The sequence below is a fragment of the Urocampus carinirostris genome, chromosome 16 (genome assembly GCF_059441175.1).
Source record: "Urocampus carinirostris isolate Australia breed hairy pipefish chromosome 16, RoL_Ucar_1.0, whole genome shotgun sequence".
In the NCBI taxonomy this organism is placed as follows: Eukaryota; Metazoa; Chordata; class Actinopteri; order Syngnathiformes; family Syngnathidae; genus Urocampus; species Urocampus carinirostris.
Window position 1 is genome coordinate 20,209,010 of NC_142364.1, and position 23,392 is coordinate 20,232,401.

Sequence of the window (23,392 nt, forward strand, 5' to 3'; positions counted from 1 at the left end):
CACCGTCGTGTGGATTCCATAGCACTTGGATAGGACATGAGGTGATGGGAATACATTAAATACGTCATAGTGCTGTAATTTGATGACGAACGTGATCTCAAATCTTTAAACAGAGTAAGGTAACATGCATCTGCGAGGACCTTTAATATTAAACCATGAGTTTTTTTTAACAAAGACATTACAAAACATGACCCAAAAAAACTTGAAATAAGTTGAGATTGATTAAAGAGCTACCTAGATTTTGAAAAGTATTCACACATTAGGCTGCGCTATTGACCCTTTGCACACACGTGACCTAAAACGTGACACCATGACGGACGGTAGTAACCCGTCGTAAACACTGGACGAGGCCAGTAAACAGTAGACAACAACAAGACAAGCTATACTATTCAACACCATTGGCAATGACTAGTCAAACGAATTTTGTGCAGCTTTCGGATGAGGTGGCTCACCTTGTCAGAAATCAACATTTTTGAGGAATTGAGGACCGACCCATACTTTCTTCCTCCTGACATATTAACACATCTAACCAAATTGTCCAAACGATCTGTACACCTATATTGTAAATGGACTATCCCCATTCACTGGCACTGATCTAAGAGTTATACAAGTCTGGAGGCTTACCAGTTCTTCGTAGCTGGTACCATTGCTGCACTTTGTTCTGACAAAAAATGCACCCCGGCATGAAAGGTCCCCCCTCGCTCAAACTTTAGTAAAACAACGTTGTATTTTAATGTTGGGGGAATGTAATAGAAGAAAAAAAGCACGAGGCATTTGCACCTTGTAAAGAAATCACTTTTGAGTATGTTGAAAACATTTACTATGCTGAAATGATGTTTGATACTCCCTTTGATAATTTGACAGTTCTTTTCAGCATAAAAAGCTAAACGGTAGAGCAGTGTTTTTCAACCTTTTTTGAGCCAGTCCATGTTTTTTTACATTGGAAAAATTTTGCGGCACACCCCTAAACAAAAATGTTATAAAAGGACACTGAACAGTATGTTTAATTACAATACCCTCAGTTTTTACAGCACAGACACTTCACAGTGACATAATATTTGCAGAAAATGATTCATAAATGTTTTATAAAAAAATAAAATTTTAAAAAGTGACCTTGGATAATTTCTCACGGCAAACCTGACGATCTCTCACGGCACACTAGTGTGACGCGGCACAGTGGTTGAAAATCACTGTGGTAGAGCACATAACAGTTTTCAATAGATGTGCTATTCGGAAGAGTACTGTTTTGAATCACTGGCCGTAAAAAGTAGCTTGTTTAAGTTGATAGATAGATAGATAGATAGATAGATAGATAGATAGATAGATAGATAGATAGATAGATAGATAGATAGATAGATAGATAGATAGATAGATAGATAGATAGATAGATAGATAGATAGATAGATAGATAGATAGATAGATAGATAGATAGATAGATAGATAGATAGATAGATAGATAGATAGGTAGGTAGGTAGGTAGGTAGGTAGGTAGGTAGGTAGGTAGGTAGGTAGGTAGGTAGGTAGGTAGGTAGATAGGTAGATAGGTAGATAGGTAGATAGATAGGTAGATAGATTTTCTTTTAATTTTATGGCAAGGGTCTCAAACTCAATTTATTTGGGGGCTGGCCAAATCGGGGTTACCACAAAGTTCTGATAAAAACATTCCCCTGTACTAAAATATGTTTTTAAAATGTCCTACACAAAATAAGATCTAAAAAGAAAAAGCATAAGAATGAATATAAAATAAGTCAGTCAGTAATAAATTAATCTATAATTAGCTAGGACTGTACTGGAAGGCAGTGTTTATTATTTAGTCCAGGGGTGGCCAATCCGGTCCTCAAGAGCCGCATGTCCTGCATGTTTTTGGAGTTTCTCTGTTCAAATACAGGTGATCCCAATCACCTGGGTCATTACTAAGCTCCCGCACAGCTTGCAAACAATCTTAAAATTTGCATCACCTGAGAAACCTCCAAAACATGCAGGACATGCGGCTCTTGAGGACCGGGTTGGCCACCCCTGATTTAGTCCCTTCAAGTGGTAAAAAAAACATTCATAAAAAAAAAAAATAATATTAATTTTAATAGTTAGAATAAAGACGTGATTTTTTTTAATACCAGTGAGTCAAAACATTTTTACCTTACATTATATTATGCTCACCTAGAGAGAGATTACTTAATTGTCGGACATCTTGCTGATGAAGGTACCCGAAAAGACAAACCAAAAACCTAATCCAAAAAAATTCCCTATAATCACTTTGACTCTCAGTAGTTTGTATTCTTACGTCTGCCTTTTAGCACTCATTTTTGGTTGCACGACACAATACAACGATTTATATCGCTCAAATAGTATACACTCCCACTTTAACTTTTGTATTCGGGCGGGGGCCTCAAACCACCATGGCCATGAGTTTGAGACCCCTGATTTATGGCGTCATGTTTGTTGCAACATGATTGGAAAAAATAAAATAAACGAGAAATACAAATACTAAATTAATAGTAGCACAGAAACAGCAGTTTGACCACTTTGGATTTAATCACAGGAACATTCTTTACAGTTTGATATATTTCATACAGAACAACATGAAAAAAAGATACATTCGCTTCTCTCAGTTGAAGGCAAATTGTGAATTTGGAAAATCAATTAAGAGCAGAAATGTGATAATATCAACCATATAAATAAAATCCACATGCAATGGTGGAGATTAAATAAAATAAGATCTTATAAGTTAATGCTACATTTCCACGGATTGAGTAAAGGACTGAAAGAATATATGAATTCATGATTGCTCCGGTCAGCGAGGATTGAGGCGTTTGGAAGCATTGGATCTATTTGCTGCAGCTGGATCCAAGTACTGGACTTCCCCTGAACCCTCATCTCCATCTTGATGTCCCGTTTTCAGCTTGCCAGCCAATTTGGCAAAGAACCGGAGGGTGAGACATGCGCCTGTCTCCCTGTCGCAGAGGCCACCGCCTTTGCAGTTGCATGTTTTACGGCACTCTATGCCGTAAGTTCCAAAGTGGCAGTCTGCAAGGAGACAAGATAAATAACACAGAGGTTAATTTGATTATTTTTGAAGCAAAAAAATATCCATGTAGAGACCGAATGACTACTTATTAAATTCACCCACAACAAGGGTCACCAACATTTTGAAGATGAGGGTTACTTTTTGCTACCCATTGGTGCTACCAGCTGTATACACATTTCTAAAATAACAATGTAACATGTTATTACTATGTTGTTACCATGTTATAACTAGGTTGTCGTTTTTGCAAATCGAGTTAAAATAGGCTTTGTCAACCACTAAAGCATCATGCCAGTTAGAAATGAAATTTCCTAGTAAATCACAGTTACCCACTGGTAAGTTATTTTCAGAACCTGTCTGTAGGCTACTCAGGTAATCTTGGTACCCGTGGGCACCAAGTTAGAGACTCCTGACCTACACTAACTAAACTAGTCTACCTCAGTGATTTTTTTCACTACTACATTCAAGGAATATAACTCATACTGTTTCATATTGTTTTGCTATTTTAATAATAAAAAAATAACAATATCCGAATCAATTTATTACATATAAATATAATTTGAATTTCCTAATTGTCATTGGTAATTAGATGAGATCTGCAGTGTAAACATGTAACAAAAAAGAAAACAAAGAGAAATGAAAAAAGCAAATATTCTCAAACAATTAAACTAAATAAAATGAATGAATACAACATAATCATATCATTACTAAATTAGAGTATTTTTATATTATTCTTTGGGATCTTGTTTTAAATTTGAATTATAATACTTAATATAACTATTTGAAATTAACAATACAAGACTAACTTGTTAAACTAGAAGCAGGTATTTAGATTGAACCATTTAAATCGTTTAAACATAAAATGTTATGTGTCTAATTTACTGAACACAATTATTCAGTAGTATCATTTGTTTCTATTAATACCTGGGCTTTAACATATTAGCACTCGTTTTTTTCACTAAAAATTTCACCCATGTTTTTAATTTTTTTTATATGAGTATGGAGGTAATAATATGTTTGAGAAATTCCCATTTGAATTTAAAAAGTGATTCTAATCTACTCATTTCTATGAATTTGCGGTCCTTATATTATTGGCACTTAAATTTTTAATATTTTTAAAACGATTTTGGCATTACTAAATGTAATATGTTTGAGAAACGAGGAAACACTTATCGTACCACCTTAAATCCTCAATATATGTTATAGAAATAATTGAATAATTTTTAAAACTAGTTTGAGAGCATGAGCTGTTCATGGAGGCAAAACTCCTAAAGTTACATGATTTGATGTGATATCAAACTGATCAGTTGATACACCTTATTTCCTTAACTCATCTTGAGTTCATCTTGTATTTTTATCTTTTTAATATTTGTAATATTCTTTTATGTATACATGTTTTGGTTTGTACTTTTACGCTGGCAACTGTGTGGACAGCAAAGTAAGAATTTCATTGTGCAGGGAATCGTGGTTCTTTACTGTGCATACCATAATAAACACTTAAAATTTGAATGTATAGAGCTACAAACAGAATTTACCAGCAAACTTACAGTGCTACTCTCAGAGAAAACTATTAGGATATGATAAGAGCGAAAATGACAAACTATCTGAAAGAAGGACAACGCAAAAATCTTAGTCCATTATGAGCAAAAATTATGAAATAGCTTGGACAATGACTTGAAAAACAAGCCTTTGCACCTTCAGGAGAGAATACAAAGCAAAATTAATTCAAGGTTATATTACAAATTCATACAAGAAATGCCATTTTGAACCTTCATATACAATTTCTTATTTTTCAAGTTTAACAATTTAACAAACTAACAAACAAGCAAAAAAAAAAACGATACAGTATATATAGCCAGTCATTGAGATTGTTTTAGTCTAATTTTGTGAGTATTAGGTTGAACCAAATGGTATGACGTGAAATTATAATCCTAAATTTATGATCTTACTTCAATTTAAGTTTTCATTATAATTTTATTTTATTTGAAATAGCTAAAATGTCATTTATTTAACATATAACATCTTGTTTTAAGAACTGGCTACACGATTCGATCAATGTGAAGTATTTGTCCTGTCAAGGGGACAGGACCAAGATAAACTCTGGCGTTTTTCTGTCAGCCCTTTTTTCCTTTTTTTTTTAATTGTTTATCCAAGTTGTTGATTTTGAAATCTTTGTAACCTTTTGTTTGATGAACAGACAAAAAATGTCAAATTGTAAACGCTGATTTGTATTTAGAAGCGTGTTCTAATCTACTCATTATTTATTCGTAATAGAAACAACTTAAATCTCCAATCACTAATACATGCAGACAATTGTAATAAACTTGAATATGTTGAAATTGAAAGCATGGACAGATTTCTAAAAAGTAGTTTCCAAAGTCACCTGTGCGTAATTGCAAAAAGTTACAGAGGTTAAACAAACTAGAGATCAAAAATCATATCTACAGTACGTGACAGGGTAATATCTCAAAGCATTTTGGTGCAATGTTCCCAATGAGCAAAAGGCATACCTTTCAACGAATAGGTTCTGTGTGGTGTTTGTAAGGTTTGTTACCACTTAACAAGGGAAAATGCAATCATTAATAAAGGGAGCAATTGGCTGATGTTGACAGGTACGGAAACGTCACCTTTGCACACGCCGTATTCATCCCCGTAGTCGTCTTCGTCTTTGTAGAACTCGCAGAAGAGGCCCGGTCCGCACTTGACGCCATGCATGCCGGACACTGTGCGGTAGCAGTGCTCCCCTCTGCCGGCTGTGCACACCTGGCAGCAACCGCAGTCGTCCAAGACGGTGTGCGTGCAGCCGAGCGTAGGACCGCAACGCTCGACGTCACACTTGTCCGGGCAGTTGACGGCGTATTTGGCACCGGTGCCCCACGTTTGGGCGCTCCGGGCACCGTAAACGAGCAGCAAGGACAGCACTGTGACCAGCAGCAAAGACATGGCTGACGAGGAGGAGGCGGAGGAGGAGGATGCGGGTGATGCTGAGGAGGAGAGACTGCTGTGGCGGAGGAGCGCTTCTGCGAAGGAGTGCGAGTAGACTGAGGGGGAAAGCATCAGTCGGCGCTGCTTTTCACGCCACCCAACAAGTTTGTTTTGCACTTCACTCTCGTCAATTTCCTCATTCCGCTCCTTTTTTTAGAGATCCGGCGTGGAAGTGCATGCATGGGATTAGCGCTGTGTCGCCATCCAGGAACTGAATTCCACGTGACCCCATGCCACAAGTTGGCTTTTCTTTGTTAAGGTCAGAGACTCCACCAACCATTCCACTGCCTGGGGTAAAATGAATGGATTGGGGGAAAAAATAAATATAATTGTTCATCTAAAAGGGGATGTTGATTACCAGATATGGGACCTGATTCATTGTTCACGAATCCCTTAACCGCCTGGGTCATTGGGGCTCCAGTGAGGAGGCAACTCTGGACAAGTTTCACAAATCCATATTTTTTGATCAGGCGTGTCCGCTAAAAACTTCAATCAAGAATCACTAACGTTTTTTTCTTCGATTCTAGCATTCAAACACTCAAAATGACGATTAAAAGCCCTACCAATAAGTATGGAATCACCTGTCTAGGGCAAGCCCTCAATAAGACATTTTACTCTGTAGAAAAAACTCGGAGAGCAGACTTAAAACAATCGTAAGGTCATTCCAAAGTGCTACTCATTGGCATTCAAAAACATTAAAAGAAATGAAGAAAAAAACATCCCAATGGTTGGTAAATGTTACTTTTATAGAGAAAATGCAGGGATAAAAATATGGAATCACTCAATTCAGAGGAAAAAAAATAGAATCAGTGCATTTTGAGGAGAAAATAAGGATACACCCAGTCAATTTAATTTCCTTTAATTGGGCACCCGTCTTAGATTAAGTCTGCTCATTAGTCAGCATTCAAAAACAGTGCAGTTATCACACCTCGGAGGGTTCCTGGACTAAGTGGATTGGCGAGAATCATGACGCCAACAAGAGAGATGTCTCTTGAGACCAAAGACGGGATTGTCCAATCTCTTGAAGAAGGTAACTCTATTCGTATGGTTGCCAAAGATGTGTGCTGTTCAGTCAGCTGTATCGAATATTTGGACCAAGTACAAACTGGAGACGGCTCTCCGCTGCCTGGTTTCCCGTGAGCCTCTTTCCTGGGCGCAACACCTGGTATGGGTGGAATACGCCCACAACTCCCTTGTCTGCTCCTCCACTGGCATGTCTCCCTTCCAGTGCGTCTATGGCTACCAGCCACCCTTGTTCCCCAACCAAGAGGAAGAGGTTTCTTGTCCGTCGGCTCTTGCAAATGCCCGTCGCTGTCGTCGCACTTGGGCTCAGGCACGGGCTGCTCTTCTTCGGGCCGTCCAAAGTTATTCAAAGGGGGCTAACCGAAGAAGAATTCCGGCTCCAACGTACCAGGTGGGCCAGCAAGTATGGTTGTCCACTAAGGACCTTCCACTCCGGGTGGAGTTCAAGAAGTTGGCTCCCCGATTCCTGGGACCGTTTCCGGTGGACAAAATTATTAGTCCGTCGGCAGTCCGCCTGCGCCTACCCAGCACCATGAGGGTTCACCCAACGTTTCATGTTTCCCGCAATAAGCCTGTCCGCCAGAGCCCCCTGGTCCCTGAAGTTCCTTGCCCCCCAGCCCCTCGCTTCCTGGATGGTGACCCTATCTACACCGTGCGACGTCTGCTCTGCTCTCGTCATAGAGGACGTGGTCTCCAATATCTCGTGGACTGGGAGGGATATGGCCCGGAGGAACGGTCCTGGATCCCCACCCGGCAGATCCTGGATCGCTCGCTCATCTCCGAGTTCCACCGCCAGTATCCAGATCAACCTGCTCCTTGCCGAGGTCGTCCTCGGGATGTCCGGCCAATGACTACATCTCCGCCGGGTCCATCATCGACTACGCCGCCTGAAGACGACGATGGAGCATTGGTCCGCTCAGAAGAGTTCTAACTGGCCAGCCTGTCGGATTATGTTCCTGCATGTTGGATTATACTTTTGCCTGTTGGATTATACTATTGCCTGTCGGATTAATTTATTTATTTATTTTTTTCCCTTTTTTTCTGGGGACTTCTGGAGCCGTCCCTTGAGGGGGGGGTTCCGTCACAATCACCCGGATCGGGAACACCTGTGTTCAGGATTTGGCGCCAACAGCCAGGACAGCTGATTTGCGCACCCTGTACATTTAAATCCCCAGCTTCCGGTAACACTTTTATCCGATTGTACTATGCGATCTGTTGCCATCTGGTCAGAAAGCCCTTACCTCCGACTCTTTGCCTGCCTCCTGTTTTTCTACCTGATCTCCGTTGCCGACCCGTTTCCGAATCTGCCTACGACCTGCCCTGCCCGCCTGACTCCTGATCTCTCTTCCGAACACAACGACGCCCTTCTTCTCCAGCCCCAACCAACAACACGACGACTACGCCTGTCCGCGACCATTCCCGCCAAGCCTTCACCCGCCTGTCAAGTCTCGACAATCCGTCAAACAACGGATCGAAGATTCACGTCTTGTCATTCCTTCCTTCCAATAAAAAACAAGAAACGAGTGCAAGTGATCTCAGTTTTCCTTACATCCTGCCTGACAGATTACATACTTTTTTTCCTGTGCTTCGTCTGTAAAACTAGCATTTACTCACCATCACAAAGTTTTTTTTGTGATTTATTTTAGTGTTTCTGAATGCCAAGGAGTTGCACTTTTGAAAAATAATTATTTTTTCATGCTTTTTATCTAAGTTTGTTCTACTGAAAAAAATGTCAAGAGTGAGTACTTTTTCAAGACTGAGGATTCCATACTTTTTGCTAGGGGTTGTACGAGTAGCAACGGCTGCTTTCCTTTCCTTCAGTATGTGAAGTCACGCGTTATTAAACTGTAACGTCAAAGCCATCCATTTTGATGATATACAGCTTGTTGAAATATCGTCTCGCCCTAGCTTTTGCCCCAAGCCTATGCCTCCCCCTTTTGATATGTCACAATGTTTACAGACAAATGAAAGGGTCTATACCATTGGCGTACCGAACCTGTTTTTGGGGGTGTTTAAGCATAAATTATAGCACTTTAAATATTTTTTCTTTGTTTAAAGGACAGGATAGGCTTAAATAAATACAAAGAGGTGTATAAAAAATAAGTAAAACATAACAAGAATGTGAATAATACAGCCCTCCCATTCCTCTTTTGCTCGGCTAGTGTCACTTGCAGCATAGCCGCGGAGTCTGTGGCGAATCCAGGGTATTATTGTGGGAGTTCATTATACAGTGCTTATGTTAAACAACTATTTAACCAGCTAATACAGGGGTGGCGAACAAGTTTGACACAAAGAGCCGACATTTTTAACTGTGAGAGTCAAAGAGCCACACCACGCACTGACCTGCCATGACAGACAGACACACACAAACACATACATTTAAAAACATATTATTTCCCATAACACACTCCTCTCCTTACAAGTATTGTTCTTGTGTTGATTTCAAGAAAAGTGGCCACCCTCAATACACACAAAAAAAACTAAACATGAAACAAGGCAAAGAGCCACAGTATATAGAAAATATGATGAGGCAAAGAGCCGCATTCTTATTGGCCAAGAGCCGCATGCGCCTCTAGAGCATTCAGTTGTTTTCTGTAAAAAGCATGTTCAGGTGAGAGTCTATTACCCCCAGAAACTATTAAAAAATATACAAAGCCTCTTTATTGTATTTGTTTATGGTTGTCAGCACTACTTAATGGATCAGTTTAAAGTGTAATGTGATGTTCAATTGACACTCCTGGACAGTGTTGGATGGTCCTAAACAATTAAAGTGAACTGGAAAAAAACAGCTAGACACTGTGGGGTCTCAACACCCCCAAGTTTTAAACGGCCAACCCCTCATTTGACAAGCGCTATTTAAATTATCCTAACTATGCAACCGTTATATATAAAAAAGAAAGACTCAAAATGAAATCAAAATAGATTTCCTAAACACCTACAAGGTGGCACCAGCTTCTCACGATGGGGTCCCACAGACATCCGTGTGTGGAAAAAGTCGAATAAATGACACAGATGGGGGGGATTTTGTAAGGTTTATTGTTCTATATTCTTTATCAATTATCCATTATCCGTTATCGGTCAAATCATAATACGCTACAAAGCCAAGGGGCCGAGACACTTGTTCTCAGCCAAGAAGCTGAGTCAAGGTCCTAGCCTCAGGGCTATGCAGTGATCAGTGCGAATGGACCGTTCCCGGAGGTACTGCAATACCAAGTCGGTGCGTAGAGTAGACAGAGCAAGCTCTTATTCCATCTCTGGATTGCAAAAATCAAACTTACAGCATTGCTTTATACTGCCACTGCGCAAAGCTATTTGGCAGGGCACAAGCAAAATCTTTACTATCATTTTTTCATGAACGGGGTAATCTAACTCATGACTTCTTCCGCCGTTACCATTACTGACAGTGAAAAGCGGTGCGTTACTTTTGTCTGGTGGAAATTAGCATGGATAAGTAGGACATCCAGCGTCAGCCTTTTGGCATATTTATTCATTAACAACACGCAAACGTAAACACAAACCTCATTCAATATAACACAAAACAATGCGTGCGTGATGACGCCTCACACACTGGAGAACATCCTACCGTAATATCATGAGTAAGAGCACTATTAAATTCACAATACTTAACATCTCACTAGTCTAGGGTTCTTTATCAGTCGTTCCTGCATTTTTAAACACTAATTGTTCCAAAACTGTGAGATAGAGGAATAGAGAGAGGGGGAGGATAGAGATATGGTAAGAGACGGGACGAAGTGAAAGAGGTAGAGAAAGAGAGGGATTGAATTGTCAAGTCAGGGCATATTTATTTGTATAGCCCTTTATTACAAAAAGTCTAAAAGGACTGTAAAGAGAACAACAATACAATCTTTATATTGTTTTACAGTTGACTGTTGTGAACAAAATATTTGAAGTGTAGTTGCCTATTTCTCCTCGACCATTTGTCTCAGAATGTGAATGTTTGGTTTATTTATGTTTCACTGCAGTATTCAATGCCCTTTACATTGTTGAACTGTTTACTTTTGTTGCGTCAAAATCATTGATAAGTACAGTGGCATATGTCTACTTGAGCAGTTGTCTGAAAAGAGTTTGTGATTTATTCTATAGCGTGAAACTCAATTTATATTGTTTAACAATTGACTTTTGTTGTGAACAAATTACCTGAAGTGCTGTAGTCTATGTCTACTTGACCAGATGTCTCAGGTTTTAAGAGTTAGATTTAATTCAATAAACTCACTTTATATTGTTTACTGCTGATTTTTATGTTATTATTTTGTTTATTCTGTTGCACTGCTAGTGTAGGATAAAGCCGTTGCAGGCGAGGTGCAAGAAATATGAACACAACTACCTACCTGTCTGTTCTACTCTAATCAACTGACTCGAATACTGCTCAAGAAAAATTGTAATTATTTATCACGCAATATTTTTTTTAAGTAACATAAATAGTTAGTTTTTCTGGGATCGAATTACTTTCACTATAAGGTAACTCAGTTACTAACCAAGTTATTTTTGGAAAGAAGTAGTGAATAACTATAACCAATTGTTTTTTAAACTAACGTGCCCAATACTGATAATAAGTAATGCATTTTGTAAACTGTAACCAATTAAAACATTTAAATTTGTTGAACATTACTTTATTGGTGTTACTTGTCAAAGGGGCAATGAATTGGGGTACTATGTCACGAGGGATTACTTCACAATCTACCAAACAGGCCCATAAAATGCCTGGTCATAGTGAAAAATAGTTGGAAATATATGGACAACAGAGAGCATGACTCAGATTTGTTTTTTGGGATATATTACGGACAGTTCATATTTTTAGTTTAAGTTGTCTTACAATGTGTTCATGTTCAGTAACAGATTCTGCTTAATTTTCACATCCATCCATTATCTGCACCGCTTATCCTCAGTATGTTTTTTGGAAAGCGGGAGGAAACCGGAGTGCCCAGAGGAACCTTACGCCATCATGGGGAGAACATGCAAACTCCGCACAAGAAGGCTGGTAGCTGGATTTGAACCCACTGTACTGCGGATGCACTAACCACTCAGCTGCTATGCCGCCTGCCTCTAGTTCATTATAATCCCATACCTGTCAACCTCCACGGCTCCATGCCCGTACAAACTGTCGTATTTTCCCGTACGAAATAATCGTACACCATATATTTTTTTTCAGAATGATGCATGATGGGAAATCCCCAGGCGGCAGACGCATGCGCACAGTAGCATCAAACCGCTCGCTTCGTTTGCAACGAAAAAAAAAAACAATACCGAGATAGAGGCTTCCGCGGCGAACTCGTTAGACTTGATTGATTTGCCGTTTCGTGATAGTCGGTGTTTACCGGATGGTACCCGTTATTGACAAATTTGCATTTTTCCGTACAGATTTTCTTGTACGTCGTATACGTCTTAAAATGAATAATAAACGTACTTTGTACGGCAAAAACGTACAGGTATGTCATCCTGAAAAATCAAAGTCAGTTTTTTGTTTTGTTTTTCGTTTAAGCTGTTCTTAAATTGTTTTGACATACATTTATGACAATCATCGCCATTAATTGAAAGTTTGAGTTGTTAGAGAAAGCAAAAAGGGCCAAAAGTAATAACATGATTTCTGACGGGCAGCACGGCGGCACAGTGGTTAGCGCGTGTGCGGCACAGTTGTGAGGTCATGAAATCAAACCTCCTGTGTGGAGTTTGCATGTTCTCCCCGTGGGTTGCGTGGGTTTCCTACGGGCACTCCGGTTTCCTCCCCCATTCCAAAAACATGCATTTCAGGTTAATTGGCAGGTCCAAATTGTCCTCCGGTGTGAATGAGTGACTGAATTGTCTGTCTCTGTGTGCTCTGCCACTGGCTGGCAACCAGTTCAGGGTGTCCCCTGTCCACTGCCCGAAGATAGCTGGGATGAGCTCCAGCACCCCCGCAACCCTACTGAGGATAAGCGGTGCAGATAATGGATGGATGGATGATAACAAAATAACAAACAAACAAAAACTTAATCCGGGAGGCCTATATAATGCTTGGCCATTAAAGGGTCCATAAAACATTAGTATTAAATAAAATGACGAAATGAGAATGATTATTGATGAAGACAAGGCAGAGATCGACGCTGGTGAGACACAAGATGGCGGTAAATTAGTCACCCGACGCCGGCCGCGTCGAGCTGATACAAACACAGAAGAAGAAAAACAGGCAAAGGCAAGGGTGGGGGGAGAAGAGAGAACCCAGGGGAGAGATATTCCTGTCAGCTCGCTTTTGGCAGGTAACGCCAACGACCCGGCGTTACCCCCGTCCCGGTGAGCTTGTCAGCGGCTTGTAGCTACCAAATGTAGCGAAGCTAACATACATGACAGCGCGTTTTCGTTATCGTCACACGCCCACCAGGACGTCACCGAGCAGCGGGGCTCCTTTCGCCTCCAGCTGTCACCCAGCCACCGAGTCGAAGGACTCGGCAGGGGCTTGTTTGGCTCACCCTGACAGCCGCAGTGTAGCCAGTCCTGCCCCGCGTTAGCTCACCGGAGAAGCTCGGACTGTTATCCGTTGTGTTGCCGAGGTGAGTCTCCGCAATGTCATCCGCTATAAGCGGTTCTCTCCTCCGGATTGGGCTGGGTCACGTATTGCTAATCAACAAGAGCATCATTAGCACGGATGCTCACTGAAAGGATCTTCAGTCAATCGTGATGCTGAATGAACTAAGATGTTATCGTAATTGTCATTTAATTGGATGGAACACCCCATCATAATCTAAATATTGATTTAAACGTTTTGCTTTTAATTTAATGTGTCATTTTAGTAACGTGTCCAAGTTTCCAAGGCAACGGCATAATCAAATTAAGCAGTATTTGATATACGTTTTAGGCAGGGTTGGGTAGGGTTACTTTAACTTGATTACTTTCAATTACTTTTGGATTGCTCCTATACCAAATATGCTAATAAAAGACAAAAGAAACTAAATATGAATACAATTTCAAAATTTTGTGCAGGCTTGGGGAGTAACGGAATACATGGAACGGCAAAAATGATGTTGGCAAGCTGTTTGGATTTATTTTCATTTTGTTTCTGTCGCATTTTATGTTAGTTTTGCCGGAGATCAAAGAGATCAAAGCCATGAGAGAAAGCTTACCACGTGTTGTGAGTCATAATTTTATTCATATTTAGTTTCTTTTGTCTTTTATTAGCATATTTGGTATTGGAGTAACCCAAAAGTAATTGAGAGTAATCAAGTTAAAGTAACCCTACTCAACCCTGGTTTTAGGCTAAACAAACTAGCATAAATCATTCTTTCCTGTTTCATTATAACCACTTCTGTAGTGTCTTAATTGGATTGTTAGGGTTGTTCCTGAAGATAAATGTATTTAATTCATCCAAACCAATCAAAAGGCATGCAAATCTCACACCTTTAGCAGGAATACACCGTTTTAAAGTAAAGAAGGGTGATCTACATGAATTGTATAGATCCGAGGAGAAAATATTTTGATGTGGGAAGGGGGGGTTTGTAAATGGTAAACGGTCTGCATTTATATAGTGCTTTTCAGGTCAATGAAGACCTCCCAAAGCGCTTTACAATGTGCTTCACACTTACCCATTCACACACACACATACACACTCGCACACCAATAGCGGCCATGTAGCCATGCAAGGCTGCTTATTGGGGGCATTAAGGATTCAGTGTCTTGCCCAGGGACACTTCGACATATAACACGGAGGAGCCGGGAATCGAACCTGCGATCTCTTGATCCCAAGACGAGTGCTCTACTTCCTGAGATATTGTGAGATTTCCCGTGTGACTTGGGCGTTTAAAGTGGTGCTTTGGAGTTAAAATCAGTGTGGTTTGCACGGGCACGAGTACTCTATTTATTCGTGTGTAACATGCATTATATTTTATCTCGTTATTATGATACCAGACATGAATGTTAGAGGATGGAGAAAACAGTAAGTTATCTTGGAAGATATAAATGAACCCAAAAAATGAATCAGACTTTGAAAGACATAAAATACTTTAAATACATTTTAAACACATACATTATACATTATACAAATACATTATTTGATTCATGGCCGCATCATGTATTCAACAACATTTGTCACGTTTAGTGCTTAGTTTGAGATGTGAATATATCAAACAAAGTTTAATACTGATTTTTAATCAGAAATTCTGGGCCACATTATACAAAAACAAATGCGATACTTCTTCTACACGCTTAACACCTTATTAAGCCATGACCCATTTTCATGCCTCAATCAATCCCTACCAGACTTCTTGAACTACATATATTGTAATTGAAGGTTTTCTTTCAACTTTCATTTTTCCACTCAACAAAGTTGTCTTACTTTGGCCTCTTATTAACATATCTTTAACGTGTCTTCAACCAGTATTTGCTGCATTTGGTATATTTCAGCCTTATCCAGGACTCCCACCCTCATACTTTACACTAACACTGTAATACTTGACCACTAGATGTCGCTGTATTATGTCTATTGCAACCGAAAATGAGTGCTACAATGCAAAAGTGAGATTACAAACTATGGAAACTCAAACTAAATTGCACCATTTTTGATTTAATTTTCTTGCCTAGGTATTAATAAAGGTTTTAATTTTTTTTTGAAGGGGTATCCGTAGCAGCTAGGTGGAAATCATGCCAGCTCACTATAGGTGAACTTGATGTTATGTAAAATAGATACAAATGTATTGACCTATGAGCAGTATTGGGCACGTTACTTTAAAAAAGTAATTATCGTTACTCATTATTTCTTCCGACAAATAATTAAATTAGTAACTGAGTTACTTTATAGTAAACGTATCTAGTAACAAGGGAAAAGTAACTATTTACATTATTTTAAAAATAAGTTGTTAATCAAATAATTGTAACATTTCTGAGCAGTATTCGAGTCAGTTGAACAGAGAAGAACAGACAGGGAGTGTCACCACCGATACATGCAGGGGACCCAAATGCGTAACATTTCACACAATGATTTATTAAGGGATCGGGGCAGTCAGGGCGAGAGGAAAAAGACAGCAATCTGGTGCTCGCTGGGCAGGAGGAGCGGAAAGCCCTCGCAAACGAAGCGTGGTTGGAGATCGGAACAAGTCAGGCAGCCGGGACGAGAGACGGAGCGTGGTCGGAGATCGGAACAAGTCGGGTAGCCAGGAAGAGCGCGAAGCCAGGGATCCGGGTAGGATACGGGTAGCCGGGACAGGAGAACAGAGCTCTGATGGGGGATTGTGACAGGAAACAGAATCAGGATACAGGTAACCGGGACAGGAGAGCGGAGCTTGGATCGGGAATCAATACAGGAAACAGAATCAGGATACGGGTAGCCGGGACAGGAGAACGGAGCTTGGATCGGTGATCGATACAGGAAACAGGTTGGGATCAAAAGGGGAGCCAGAGTCAAAAGTGCTTGCCTTGCATGCGCTGAGGTTCGCAGACTGACTGACCAGGAGTGTACGATAATGACGTGTTTATATAGGAGTAGGGCTAGTTTGGGAACAAGTGGCAGCTGGGGCTGAACGAGTGATCGCAGGTGAGGGCAATTGGCAAATCATGACAGGTAGTTGTTTTACAGAATCTTGTAATAGTTCTTGCCCCTCACCATATTTATCCTACACTTGAAGTGCAACAAATATAAACAGTTAACAATATAAAAAAATAACAATTAGCATATAGAGTGAGTCTAATAAATTAAATCTAACACAAATGGTCCGTTGTAATGAAAGGAATTCTGACTCTTTTTAGAGAACTGGCTTTTCTGGTTTGGCTCACTAAAAACAGCCAGCTCTTCCAGCTACCAAATGGCTCTTCAGGTTGTTTTTGTTCCATATATACATATATATATATATATATATATGGCAATTTATTATGTATTATTGTATTATTAGTATTATTTGACTCACTTAAAAAAGGGGGGGGGGTAAAAAATAGGGGCTCCTTAAAACACCAGAGTAGTCTTTAGACTAGTTCTCAAAATAGCTCACCAGTGATGCGTCTTGGCGATATTCTAGGAAATTTGATTTCTACTTGGCATGATGTTTAAGTGGTTGGTTTTAACCCCCCTTCATATAATTATCACCTGGTAACAACATAAGAATGACATAATAAAAACATAGTAAATACATAATATTGTCTGTTGTTATTTTAGAAATGAATATCAAACTGGTTTACACCCTGATAATAATTGTTCAGCTACTATAGCAAGTAGCATACATTTTGATAATTTGCTCGGTTTCCTACTGTGGTCACGTGCAGTTCAATAAAAATTACCTTGTTTGGTTATGTATATGGAAATTTCTTCTGGCTATGCTAGTACAAGAGGGATGTACACAATAAAACACTTAAACCAGAACCATAAAAATCAATCAAAAATCAAATTATCATTAAGTAATTTTAAAAAGACCTATTTAACATTAATATATAATAATTACTACACATTTACATAAAATACTAATGCTTTAATTTAAGCTTTATAGAATCATTCAAATATATATCAAATATTTACCAAACTTAAAGATGATCAAAGTTAAAAATTCCATTAGATTATTTGCTTGTTGATCATTTTCTTCTTAGTCTCTTAATGTAGAACTCATCTTTGGTTTTGGATAATATATTATGGCTTACTATCCATACAATATTGCCTGTTCAGTTTAACCAATTGTGTTGGTGTTTTTCAGAGATTTGGCTTCTTCAAGAAATGACTTAAATATATTTGTTTTATCTGAAGTTTATAACGTTAGTTTAGCAGCAATGTTTTCTTTTTTCTTGTTGAGGCCTGAACATATCACTGTTGGTTATTTTAGTCCAGACTTGAAACTGTATAGCTTAGCGGTGGAATAAATGAGGTCTGCAAAAATGCTTGGCATTCCCTTGGGCCCAACATCTTTTCACATTTGAATATCTTGAGCAGGATTAAGTTGAATTTTGGGAATTTTCCCTGGCTCGTTAACCCCTTTTCTTTTTTACTTTGCCACGACTTAACTTATTTCTTATACAAACATTCAACAGACATTATAAGACATGCAATTTGTGACACTCTTTAATCAGAGGTGTCAAATAATTTTCCCCAGAGGGCCACATAGAATTTTCTTTTATTTAAACCAGAAATTACAAATAACAACTGTTCTTTTGGGCGACAGAAACCTACATAAATATTAAGCTGATTTAGAATTTTACCAAAATAATTCCTCTTATGAAATAATGTTCGAGGACACAGGCTAGAAAATTGAGGAAAAATATGATAAAACATGTCAAATATTTGAGACTTTTTGAAAAGGTGTTTTATAATACTACTATATCATTCTATTTTCTTTATTTCTTATTTGACACATCTTAAAATGAGAAAATGAATAAGAATTTGTAAAATAAGAAAACATATCCTGGGAAATGATCTGCTATTGCCAAATCAGAAAAATATAGTTAACAATAGTCAATTAAAAAAAAAATACTTAAAATGATTACGTAATGATAATCTGCGAACTGAACACATTTTTTGGAGCCACGTAAATCAGGTATGGAATAAAAAAAGAAAGCTGTACAGAATGTAAAATATTTTGTTTGAGGTGTAATTTTAACTTTTAGTTTATACTGCAGGCAGCTGAATATTGGCTAGTGGGCTGCAAATGCTCCCCATGCCATTGTTTGGACACCCTTGCTCTGTATTGACATTAGTTGTGTTTACATGAAACTTTTAGCTCACTCCAATTAAAATCATTCCAAATGAGCATAAGTCATCACCTGTTTACAAGAGATGTGATCCATTACGTTCTGGTGTTTACAAGCTCAGCTTTGAACCTCGTGGCAGCTGTGGGACACGAGGGGAGGATCATGTGATATATCATGACAACACTCCTTCGTCTCCTATTATGCTGTTTTTGATAATTTAAACATTTTTATTGAAGTTAAAGCTGGATAAAAACAAGTACCAAGCACTTTAAAACATTCTCCCCTTACACATGTGCTCTTCCAATGCCTTTTCGGAGCATTTTCTTACAATTTATCATTCGTATTCATTCTAATTGGAATACATGGCTCCATGCAGCAAGAAAAACATTTCTCAGAGGTCATTTTTTTTAATCAAATTCTCTTTTTACAAAAAACTTTTAAGCAGGATACAGTTTTTTTTTTTTTTTTTTTTTTTTACAGTATTTATAAATTGATAATGGGCATTTTTTTTTACCCACAATAGTTTTATACACAATAGTTTTACTGTATTTTTGCAATAATTAATCAGTCGAAAATATCACAAAACATTGGTTCCAATGGGAATCAAACCTGGGTCGTGGTGATGAAGATAACATTTATTAAGGCATTGTCTTTATTTTATTATTGCTTTATGTTTACTGTGCTGTTTGTCTCTGTTACCGTAAAAATAGTATGATGATGAGATGGTATCTGATGCCTTTTCATGTGTCATGTACTTGACTGCTAGTCCAGTGGTTAGGATCTTAACATGCTCATTGCTGTGACCCGGTTCGATTCCGATTGCATCCATCTGCAAAGTTCGAGCTGAGACAAAGTGAAAAAAATTAAGTTGTAATTTATATTTCTTATTTCTCATCTTTCAGGTTCTTATTAGGTTGAATAATGCTTAGCCATGATGCCCTGTCAGACCCATGTGTTGCTCAAGTGGCAGGAACACCTCAACAGTTACTGGGCGGCGGAGGACAGTGTGCACACGTCCACCAGGCACGGAGCGGCCAGCTTGTACAGGAAGCTCCTCCACAACAAAGAAGTTCTGAGTCTGGCCCAGCCAGTCCAGGAACTCATAGGCCCTCGGCTACCTGACTTTGAATGCGAATCCTGCGCCTCTGCGGAGAAGGAGGAATATCTTTCGTCGCTTCTGCAGAGCCAACGATGGCTAGTCCGCCATATTCTGAGTCAGACCCACTACACGCAGGGTCTCCACCACAGGCTTGTGGTCCTGCAGAGGATCTTCTACGCCGTTCACACCAAATACCACGACAACTTCCGTGCGCAACTTTCCTCGCAGGCCGCAGAGAGCAGCGCGGAATGCGGGCATCTTGAACTGGCCTCCGAGCCATGCTTACCGGGAGGACCTCCGAAGATAAAGTCAGGAACGGATGTTCTCATTGAGATGGGCGTCAGGACGGGCTTGAGCCTGCTCTTTTCATTGCTTCAGCAGAACTGGAGGTACGCTGCTTCGGCCCAGCCCGAGTCGATACTGTGCAATGATGTTCTGTCCACAGCTTCCGCGGTGCTTGCATCCTTGCCGCCACTGTCTCTAGCTAACGAGAGCAAGATCCCCTCAGTCGGCTTGGACTGCCTGGCACAGGTGGCCGATTTTCTTAAGAAAACGTCTGCAAGTAGCGGGAGCGGCGGCGCCGACTTGACTGGTCGGAGGCTAGCGCTCGAGCTGCTTCTCGGTTTGGCCGTGCAGAGAGGCTCACTCAAGTTTCTACTGGAGTGGATAGAGGTGGCTTTGGCGGCCTCCATGTCCTCTCGCACTTCTCTGTCTACTACCTCTACAATGAGCACACAGCAAGGAGCTGGTGTGGGATTTGATTTTATCCACCAAGCTCTTCATCAGATGAGACAGTTTTCGGTATGTTCGATGTTTTATCACAATTTATTTAAAGCTTTATATTGCTGCTTAAACTAGCAGTGCTTGTTTAAGGTGAGGTGTGTCGTTTGAGGTGTCCTTAAAAAAGGTGAAAGTTAAATATTTTCTAAACCAGGTATGTGTTAATGCACAACTGAGTTAAAAGATCCGTTATGTTTTATTTTCTGTTTTTTTTTTACTTTGAGCAAAACTCTTTGGGGTGGAACATGTTAGGTAGGAAGAATGTGGGCTGTGGGAAGTGCAGGAGAGTGATAACAGGCTTGTCCCTATGGACCTTAATTGGTTTGTGTAGCATAAAAATTGTGGAAGTATAAATGGCCTGCTTCGAGTAGAGTCCAAACTCCAACACAAACCTCAAGGAAGAAAGAGTTTATTTAAGCATCTCAATAAGGCACGTACTTGCACTCGTATCATGCGACTGAGGCTGTAATGATGACACAAGCCAGGAGATGGCGGTAGCAAGTAAAAAAGTTCCAAATTCCGTACAGCTCATTCTCTTAAAAATGATCAAATGTGTACTAATACGTCACCAGGGTTTCTCTCAGAAAACGTTTTAAACATGTTGGTCAGAGATGGGACAGACTGGAAAGATATGAACAAAAATTTCACTCTGAATGGCTTATATTTTTGGGTTAAAAAGGGGAAAGAGGGAGTTTTAATTAATTGATACATATACATTATGTCACTAAAGTGAGGACACCCTTCACATTTCTGCAGAGATTTCATCATAATGTTTAGTTGAACAACACTGAAGAAACATTGCTTTGACACAATTAAATTTAGTCTAAAAAATCTCAAAATAGAGCCATTAGTAGATAAACCTCTGGCAACAAAAGTGAGTACACCCAAAAATAAAGGTTCCTGAAGTTCAATATTTTGTGTGACCACCATGATTTTGTAGAACCTCTTATTCTACCTGCTCGTGGATTTTACCAGAACCTCATAAATTGCCACTGTAATGCTCCTCCACTACACCATGACAACATGACTGAACAGAAGATCTTGTGCTTCTCCACCTTACGCTTGAAGATGCCCCAACGATGTTCTATTGGATTTCGATTTGGAGACATGCTTGGCCAGTTCATCCCCTCTACCCTTAGCCACTTTAGAAAAGCCTTGGTCATCTTAGAAGTCTGCTGGAACATTGCCCTGCGACCCTGTCCCTGGAGGGAAGGGATTATTCACTTCCCCAGTATTCCACAGTATTGCTTCAGTCAAATGAATGAGTCTTTGTCTCATCAGACCAGAGGATATCATTCCAGTAAGCTGTGGCCTTTTTCTTTTCATACTTCTTTTCATTGTGTCAAAGCGGTGTTTCTTCAGTGATGTTCTATTAAATGATATAATGAAATGTCTGTAGAAATATGAGAGGTGTAGTCACTTTTGTGACATACTGTATGGATGACCACTTATTCTGTTTGGTCACTCACAAAAAACACAAATTAATCATTAAAACAAAACACAGACTGAAAAGGCATAGGCTGACGCTCGTGATTTTTTTCACTTACTTTTCTCTTTCTAGCTGATAAAATTATAAAAGAAAAAACTTCACAAAATGAAAGATAAATAATTTAGAACAAGTCATACATTATTTTTGTCCTGAAACATTCATTTTACATCTAGGCAGTTGTTTGTATTACATTTTAGATGTCCGTTTATACCAGTGGTCCCCTAAGGACAGCTGAGGTGCCTGCAGACCTGTTCTGAAAATAGCTCACCAGTGCTAGGTGATTGTGATTTCAAAGTAAAATTATTTTGTAATTACTCTTGAAATGGATATCAAACTGGGTGCCCTTTGCACTAATTAGGAACATAAAGTAGCTCTAATGTTGAAATAGGTTGGAGACCTCAGGTTTATACATTATCTATGCAATTTCATCATTTACTAAATCCCAAACTTTTAAGGCAGCGTGGTGGGTTCTTGTACTGAATGTTAATTGAATGTTGCCATTGGTAGCCCCATACGAGGAAAAACAAATGGTGTCGGGCTTCTACCCTTAATCATCTCTAGCAATTCGGGAAGAATTCATTGGTGGATGTAATACTGTACAATAAAAAACAACCAAATATCTTTCAGGGTTTTCGTGGCGACAGTATCAACATTCCAATGCTTCAGAAGGACAAAGACGGACTTTGTCGTCTATCCCAGGCGGCCCTCTGTCTCCTTGAGGAGGTATTAGAGTCAGTCTTTTCACCAAAACATTTCAGTAGCTCACTCTCTATTTGTCTTTTGCAGATTTGTAACCTGGCATCTGTCTGCCTATGCTCCTGCAGTGCCGATACAGACAATTCCTCTGCCAAAAGCGAAGCTGTTGTGGTGTATGTGTGGGGTAGCAACAGCAGTCATCAGCTAGCGGAAGGTACACTAGAGAAAATCTTATTGCCCAAACTCACGCAGGGTTTCAGCGATGCCCAAATGGTAGGGATTCAATCGTAAAATTTTGACAATACCAAAACAATCTTGAAAATGTCCAAGTCATGCACTTCTTTTAGATCGAGGCTGGCCAGTATTGTACCTTTTCGGTGTCAGCGGATGGCGCTGTAAAGGCATGTGGTAAAGGCAGCTATGGCCGCCTGGGCCTGGGCGACTCCAACAACCAGTCCATGCCCAAGAAACTGGTGCTGGAACCTCACAGGAACATGAAGAAAGTGGCCTCCTCCAAGGGATCGGACGGTCACACATTGGCCATCACAGTGGAAGGAGAAGTAGGAGAATATGTGAAACATATTTTTATATTGAGATAACACGAGATGACAATATCTGATCATGATCATGACAAAATCATTCCCAGTGT

General features: G+C 39.6%; 2 protein-coding genes and 1 pseudogene across 2 annotated transcripts in view; 1 reads left to right on the forward strand and 2 right to left on the reverse strand.

Annotated features, from left to right (window-relative positions):
• Positions 1-2,519: 2,519 nt before the first annotated feature.
• esm1 (endothelial cell-specific molecule 1) lies at positions 2,520-6,258 on the reverse strand. The gene is made up of 2 exons (XM_088355525.1): positions 5,650-6,258; positions 2,520-3,024 (listed from the first exon to the last, which is right to left on the reverse strand). The coding sequence occupies exons 1-2, from the start codon at positions 6,077-6,079 to the stop codon at positions 2,792-2,794; spliced, it is 663 nt and encodes a 220-aa protein (XP_088211651.1). The 5' UTR covers positions 6,080-6,258; the 3' UTR covers positions 2,520-2,791.
• Positions 6,259-10,206: 3,948 nt separating this feature from the next.
• LOC148350670 (U2 spliceosomal RNA) lies at positions 10,207-10,342 on the reverse strand (annotated as a pseudogene).
• Positions 10,343-13,273: 2,931 nt separating this feature from the next.
• Positions 13,274-23,392, forward strand: part of LOC148350671 (putative E3 ubiquitin-protein ligase HERC1) — a 52,764-nt gene continuing 42,645 nt past the window's right edge. The window contains exons 1-5 of the mRNA XM_088355527.1: positions 13,274-13,575; positions 19,582-20,579; positions 22,675-22,770; positions 22,834-23,016; positions 23,091-23,303. Of these exons, the coding sequence (XP_088211653.1) occupies positions 19,611-20,579; positions 22,675-22,770; positions 22,834-23,016; positions 23,091-23,303 (1,461 nt within the window). The 5' untranslated portion in view covers positions 13,274-13,575; positions 19,582-19,610. The remainder of the gene's footprint in view (positions 13,576-19,581; positions 20,580-22,674; positions 22,771-22,833; positions 23,017-23,090; positions 23,304-23,392) is intronic.